Raw genomic sequence first — 7720 nt, forward strand, 5'->3', positions numbered from 1 at the left:
CTAAAGACCATGACCTTTAGCGACGCTTTTCCCACAAACGCCGCTACAAACCACGACCTTTAACGACGCTTCTAGCAAAAACGCTGCTAAAAACATAATCTTTAAAAAAATTATTTTAATCAAATAATATTTATTTTTATGATAAATATTATATTATGTTTTATTTTTTAAATTTGAACTTTAAATATACTTTTAAGGATAAATAAAAAATATTATTTAAATTAAATTTGCTATGAAAATTTTAACTTTAAAAATAAATATAAAAATTAATGAATTTAGTTTTAGAATTTAAAATAATAAATTAATAACATAATTAAAATCTAAAAGTTAGAACTCAAGTTGTCGTAAATTTTAGAATCAAAACTAAAATAATCAATGGAAAGATAGCTCAAATGTAGGTTTTTGCTGCAAGTTACACAGACAATAACGAAAAATTAAACACCACACATAAAATTTATCAAACTAGTTAAGAAATACATGGTGCAACCATGCAATATAAATACAATAGAATCATAGGGTAATTTTGCATAAATATCTTCAGAGTACCAAGAACAATTTGTCACAAAATTATAAAACATGATAAAAAAAAAAGAATAGGTAGCAGACAAGCTATTTGTTACTTTTTGTTTTGCTTCGAAGGCTTCCTCAGCTGCCTTCATCTTGGCAACAGAATCATCTTCATCATCCATGCTTAAGAAAACAAAGAACCTATTGTTAAACAATTTAGAACTTGAAAAAGAAAAGAACCATGTTAGTCGGACTTAGGTATAAGTGTTAGGTGTCAGTATAAAGACATGTAGATATGGGTATGAAGGCATGTCTGAGATGAGTATGTTCAATTTTACTCTCATGACTATTAAGTGCCATGGATCTAATTTTTATTATAGAAGAACAAAGGAAAGAAAAAAGAAGGGCAACAAACCTCACGTCGCCTTCTCCACATGTGTGTCCACAAGTTCAACAATTCATTGGTTCGTAAAGGCTTGACAAGATAGTCAGCAGCACCAAGCCTCAGGCACTTAACAACAATAGAGACCTCATCCTGGGCCGACATCACTTGTCATAAAGAAGAAAGAAATGTACATAAATGATCAGACCATGAACACCAGAAGGAAAATTCACTATGATAAAAGTTCGACGTCTGAAGAAAGGTACAAGACAAACTTACTAATAACAGGAATGCGCCGCAGTTCATTATTCCGCATAATATACTTTAGCAACTTCATTCCTTTTGTCATTGAGAGGTCGACTTCAGTAAGTATTATATCAATGTCAGATCCCTCAGCATTCAGTGCATCAATGACCTGTCTAGCAGACTTTATTGTAGTCACTGTGAATAAAAAGTAACACGGAATCATAAAGTTGACACATCACTTCACAAAATTAACATATGAGAAGTGTCATAAAACTATTATGCACTCCTAAATGCAATATACAATCATCGAAGTAAGACAAGTAGTTGAGTTACTCGAAAATATTGAAGCTACCTAAATGTCATCCATGTGAATTTCAGTCTACTTCTACTCTTATTATCTATAAGTAAGGCTCTATGATATAATATAACCCTATACCAAACACACATAAGTTAACACTTCCCAAACTTCTCATTAACTGATGATTGCTGGCAAGTGAATTCATTTCTTATCCTTCTTTCTTTTCTTATCAACACTCTACAAAAAATTCTCACAGCCTATCATTGTTTATTTACAAGGCAAAGCATGAGAACAAGGAACTAGAAGACAACCAGATAAGGATGTTAAACGTATACCCCAAATATCCTTTTTATCAAGTTTCTCAAATTAAGCTCCCATGGAGCAAAGCAAGTCGAAGCAAAAGACTAGATTCAGTAAGCAAAAGTAGCATAATCAGATAATAACATAATGAACTTATAGAAGAGAATAATATATATACACACAAATAATCATTTACAGCTGACAGAATCAACTTCTTTTACATATCATTTTTTTTCCAGACTATAATAGCATATTTTCAACTGTACTTTAACCTTCAGATTCCTAAATGAAAATTCAACCAGTACCATTAGTTGCACTTCAACAGCCATTTAAATCACACAATTCAAACAAAACAAAACAAAAATAAATAATTTAACAAAAAAACTCAACAGATACAAAACATAAAATTTGACTCCAAATACCCAATAACGAACAAGAACAACAACAACAAAATCAGCATAAATAAATAAACATATTCTACACTCAATAAGATATGAGGAAAAAAAGTAAACATATTAATAAAAGCTCAGTATACCCTGATAAGAACATTTCAAAAGAAGTGAAAAAAACTTCCTCACAGCTCTTGGTATCATTATCACATAGCAAAATCCTCACTTTGCTCCTATCTATAAACCCATTTCCTGCTCCTCCTGCTTTAAGCTCTTTATTCAAATTCAGTTCTTGTAGACATTAAGGTTGTGGTGGCAATCAAAATTCAAACTACATTTTCATATTATTACATCGCAATAAAGGAGTGCTTAACTAAATAACTGGAAGGAATTCTAGCATGCAATTAAACCAAATTCACTGTAATGTTTGGCATCTGCTAATCAAGATAATGCAGGAAGAGAAGAGTCTTGATCTCAAGCACACGGATTATAACATGCTATACTAGAAGACATTAAGGTTTTTTCATATTATTACATCACAAAAAAGGAGTGCTTCACTAAATAACTGGAACGAATTCTAGCATGCAAACGCAATTAACCAGAATTACTCTCTTGTTCTGCGCCTGCTAATCAAGGAAAAGCAGGTAGAATAAAACACAAGTAAAATCACAGCATGCTATATTAGAAGAATGAAATCAAATCTAGCAGTAGACGAAGTTCTTTAACAAAATAGAAGAAGACCTGTTCTCTTTCCTAAAGTCCGTAATGCTTGGGTTAACAGATGAATTTGGGAGGGGAATCATCTCACTTTTCGAAACTGCAGATACATTGTGTCTGAAAAGTGCTCCAATCCATCTTCGTTTTGTAATAAGCAGCATATAGTAAGGCCCCAGGAATTTAATAAACCCTAAAAATTACCCAAGAAAAAGTATTGAATAAGAATTTACATAACATTAACAGTCCCTAAAGTCATATTACAAATTTGCAAACAAACATGATTTACGGCAATACACGTATTTACACAACAAAAAAAGAAGAGAAAAAAGATTTTTTTTAAAACCAAAGACAGAAAAAGAAACTGAAACAGAGATTCTTCACCTTCTTCAACCTTTTTTTTTATCTCTTTATTTCAGCGAACAACCTTACTCCCCTCTTCGTTTCCTTTATCTTTCAACTCCTCTTCTTCCGATTTCTTCTCATCTAGGGTTTCCGTCACCATAGAAATCACCAGTAAAATTAAAAGGAAACTGTATTGAAAGCCTAAAATTAAAAGAAACCCTAACAGATGAGAGAAAAGGAGTAGCTATGGTGAGTGCATTCAGTGCAGTGAAATGAAAAGGAAAAAGAAGTGTGATTGGTGTAGGTGTATTGACGGGTGTTGTTGGAAATGGGAAATTTGGGGGATTTCAGCTGAAGAAAAACAAACTTTTCTTTGGGGATTTAGGGTGCACGGCTGAGATGAGAAGAAGAGGGAGTACTGAGCGAGTAACCAAAAATTAATTTTTGGGAGTGAGCGGGATTTTAATTACTTTTCGCGGCCTTATTGCTTATCTATTGCGGATTTTTAATAAAAACGCCACAAAAAATTATTTTATTTTAAATAAAATGACGTCGTTTTGTTTTATTAAAAATTTTATATTTTGTCTCTTAAAATTTTTTAGTTAAGTAATTTTATAAAACATTTATTATTACTATTTTTTATAAATTGGATTTTTATAAAAAGATCAATTACTCTCAAAATAAATATAGTATATTTTAATAAGAAAACAAATGATTAAATGGCTGCAATTAATTATTAAGTTAGAATTATCCAATATTAATCACGATTTCTATTAAAGATTGAAATGTTAATCACGATTTTATATTATTCTTTTCCGATTTAATCTCCATTTTATTAGAGATATTTATTCCTAACTAAAATATAAATATTATGCTAGATGTTCGATGTGAAATGATTTTAGTTTTTGTATTTCATTTTTATTTGTTATAATTTGGTCCTATCCAAAATAGATAGTTACCTATCCATATCAATCTGTTACTTTTTTTTTATTTCTCAATTTTTTTGTTAAATATAATATTTAAATATATCAAATGGTTTAGATTAAATATTTTTAAATATAAAAGCATTAATTAATTGTATAATTTTTTATCATTTAACAAATCTCAAGTAAACCTTAAGTCCTAAACCAACTAATATATATAAAGTTTATCTATTAAGCTCTTAAATAATTTAAACTATAATCATAATTTTAATATATTAAAATTAATATTATCTCTTTTACAATTATATAAGAAAGTATTTAATATATAAATTAAAAAACACCTAATTAATGTAAACCCTAAACCCCTAACCTCTATCCGCTAAATCCTAAATCGTAAAACATAAACCGTAAACCCTTAACCCCTAACCCCTAACCCTTAAACCCCAACCCTTATAATTGTCCTCCATAAGTTTTGTAACCGCATTTAGTATAGTTCCTTAATCTTAAAGATATTTAAAAAGATTCAAACTCCTACTTGTAACAGTACTACTCCTAGTTTCTTCAACTCCAGAAGATTCAAACTCCTCATCCACATCAACAGATGCCGCAGTGCAAGTGATTTTTTCTTTTGGAACCTTGAATCCATCATCAACTTTAGGATTTCCTTGCTTCTCCCTAGCACTAATGTCCAAACCTAATAGTTTAAAAAAATTCAATCAACAAATTAACAGAAGGCGAATTGGAGGCAGAAATACCTAAAAGAAACATTCAACTGCAAGTTGTAATGGTATCCATAGGAAGAAGAAAATAGTAAGGTGTTAAAGATAATTTTAAATGGAAAAGTGCCAAGCAAAACCATGGGTCATATTCAGTTTCTGAAACAACAGAACAAACAAGTTATGAAACTTTTACAGATGAACACCTAAAATTCCAATCAATCCTTATAACGAATAATAAATTCACCTATCTACCTTTTTTTTTTAAATTCACGTCAATATTATAAAATTAAAGAAACCAAATTATACTAAATTAAAATCAAATGATAACAGAGTGACTAAAACCATAATCAGACCATAATAAAAATCTATCATTCTTGCCTGAAATGATGAAAATATCCAGAGTTAAACACATTTCTATCAAGCAACAAAAATCTCTAACCACCAATAACAAAATATCTAGAAATACTAGGATCCAAACCACTAACAAAAATCTGCAAAAACCTTAAAATAGTAACCCCTATACCTTAAACTCTAATCCATGTACCCTAAACCAAAAACCTTAAACTACAGTAATAAATCTCTTTTACAATTATATAAAAAATTATTTAATATGTAAATTAAAAAAACACCCAGTAATGTACTCAAAAAACGTTTAAAAAAACCCAAAAAATTATTTAATATGATAAATCTGAGCATTAGCGGCGCTTCTTCAAAAACGGCGCTAAAGCCCTGAGCATTAGCAGAGCTTCTTCAAAAATGCCCTAAAGCCTTGAGCATTAGCGACGCTTCTTCAAAAACGCCGCTAAAGCCCTTAGCATTAGCGGCGCTTCTTAAAAAACACCGCTAAAGCCCTGGGCATTAGCGGCGCTTCTTCAAAAACGCCGCTAAAGCACTGATCATTAGCGGCGCTTTTTCAAAAACGCCGCTAATGCCTAAAAAACTCAGAAAATAACGTCATTGGACTTAGGTTTTTTGCGGCACTTTTTGGAAAACGCCGCTAATGCTCATTTTTAGCGGCGTTTTTTAAGAAGCGCCGCTAATACTCGATCTTTAGTGGCATTTTTTTAAAAGCGTCGCTAATGCTTGATTTTTAGCGGCGTTTTTTATCCAAACGCCACTAAAAACGCCGCTAAAAGCCTGTTTTGGTGTAGTGGTATAAAGAATAGATTAAGTGATAGTAACAGGTATGAAAGTGGTGCCCAAACTAATACATGATTATGGAGAAAACCAAAATCGGAAGAACAATAAATAGGTGAAGATGAACTGACGCATCTTCTTTAGCTATTTGTTTCCATGGAGAGCCAACATAGATAAACACAATTTCCACCTCTTTTATATACAATACATGTCAGCTTTAAATGTAATGTTTTATTGTTTTTCAAATTCAATCGGCATATAATCAATGCTTGCGATGCTGTTGTGATTGATCATGTTCATATTCATGCTGCCATGTTGCTTCTTTCATTCCTATAATTTGGTTTAGGTAAACAAAGCCGTCTCATGCTCCCCGAGCTTTCACAATGATAATTATATCCTTGTATGATCTAGTATTGAAGCTGGGATGCTTGAATTATTAGAACCGAAGGTCCTAGTAAAAATATCAGAGTCTAAAAATGTCATTTTTTATTATTATATATATTTTAAAATATTTATGTATTTTCATATTTTTTTTTATTTTTTTAGAATTAGGATCAAATTGAAAAGATTTTGTAAATTTTGAGAGTTAATTTTTTAAGATTATGACTAAATTGATATAATATATAAAAATTGATGGTTAAATTTGTTATTATACCAATTTTTTAATTTTCAGGTCTTGTGAGTAATTAAATTTCAAACTGATGCCTAAAATAAAAGTTTTTGATAATTAAATTATTATGTGTGCAGTTTATCCATTTAATTATTTGAGTAATTATTAGTAGCCACATATTTGGTTATAATACAACATCTTCATGCTCTCACTAACTACTATCCAATTTTGCGTTAATTATTGGTGTGGCAATTACTTAAAAAGAAGAATAGCTTTTATAGTCCTCAATTTTTACAATTTGATACCCTTACCCTTTGAAAACATGTCAAAATCCTTAAAGGATTAAAAGTATATAAAATAAAATTATCAAAATTTATGAAAAATTTTAAAAAAATTCAAATTCAAAAATATATAAAATAAAAATTTCAAAATTTTAGAGTTTTTATTTTTTTATTTTTCAAGGTATTACCAAAGGAGCCTATTAGAATTAAGTAACCCGAATCCTTCTTTAAATAAAATACAGTGGTAAAATAAAAATAAAAATAAAATCCTTATAGAACTACACTTCTTGTATTTTATTTTAGAATAAGGTTTTTTAAAACCTTATTAAACTCCATCTATTTGATATTGATTAGAATAAGGTGTTTCAATCTTACTACACTCCTATTAGAATATGGTTTTACAAGCCTATAAATAGACATAATCTACTCCTCTTATAATAATTTGAATTCGACATAGTAAATTTTCTTCTCCTCTACCCGTGGTTTTTTTCCCGAAAGGGTTTTCACGTAAAAATTTGTGTGTTCTTTATTTTTATTTCTCTTTTCTTTGCGATATATTGTCATTACCGACATTTTATTTTTTTTACAAATTGATATTCGAGCTTCCGGGTGTTCATCTTAATCACGGTAATGACGTTTTTGAAGTATGAAATTCTACTGTTGGATCGCACACCAAATTCGCGTTGTGGCAGATAAAGAATTTTGGGCCTAATCGAAACAGTAGTTTCGGGGCCACAAATTTGACATAAGAAAATTTATTTTTTATTATATTTTTATGGTCTACAATTTCATGAAATGATTTCGTAAAAATTTCGTTCGAAAATTTTGACGTTTGGGCACTCAATTTAGTCAAAAGGACTAAATTGTAA

General features: G+C 30.0%; 1 protein-coding gene across 6 annotated transcripts; it reads right to left on the bottom strand.

Annotated features, from left to right (window-relative positions):
* Nucleotides 1–466: 466 nt before the first annotated feature.
* On the bottom strand, nucleotides 467–3657 carry LOC107918396 (two-component response regulator-like APRR1). 6 transcript variants are annotated; one of them, XR_001690087.2, is made up of 5 exons: nucleotides 3221–3653; nucleotides 2864–3029; nucleotides 1169–1330; nucleotides 923–1056; nucleotides 467–690 (listed from the first exon to the last, which is right to left on the bottom strand). XR_001690087.2 is itself a non-coding variant. In XM_016847954.2 (5 exons), the coding sequence occupies exons 2-5, from the start codon at nucleotides 2998–3000 to the stop codon at nucleotides 682–684; spliced, it is 375 nt and encodes a 124-aa protein (XP_016703443.2). In that variant the 5' UTR covers nucleotides 3001–3029; nucleotides 3221–3657; the 3' UTR covers nucleotides 467–681. The 6 variants fall into 6 exon arrangements, 4 of the variants coding, with proteins under 4 accessions (XP_016703443.2, XP_016703445.1, XP_016703446.2 ...); XR_001690088.2 differs by having other exon boundaries at nucleotides 3231–3646; XM_016847954.2 differs by having other exon boundaries at nucleotides 2931–3029; nucleotides 3221–3657.
* Between the last annotated feature and the right edge of the window lie 4063 nt (nucleotides 3658–7720).

Source organism: Gossypium hirsutum, chromosome D13 (genome assembly GCF_007990345.1).
Source record: "Gossypium hirsutum isolate 1008001.06 chromosome D13, Gossypium_hirsutum_v2.1, whole genome shotgun sequence".
NCBI classification, from domain to species: Eukaryota; Viridiplantae; Streptophyta; class Magnoliopsida; order Malvales; family Malvaceae; genus Gossypium; species Gossypium hirsutum.

Excerpts from the sequence above, each read along its gene's own strand:
- LOC107918396 (XM_016847954.2), bottom strand. The coding sequence starts at position 3,000 with ATGCTGCTTATTACAAAACGAAGATGGATTGGAGCACTTTTCAGACAC. Across the intron at positions 1,331-2,930 it reads TGTATCTGCAGTTTCGAAAA|TGACTACAATAAAGTCTGCT; the intron begins GTGAGATGATTC and ends TTTTATTCACAG. Across the intron at positions 1,057-1,168 it reads GCGGCGCATTCCTGTTATTA|TGATGTCGGCCCAGGATGAG; the intron begins GTAAGTTTGTCT and ends CTTTATGACAAG.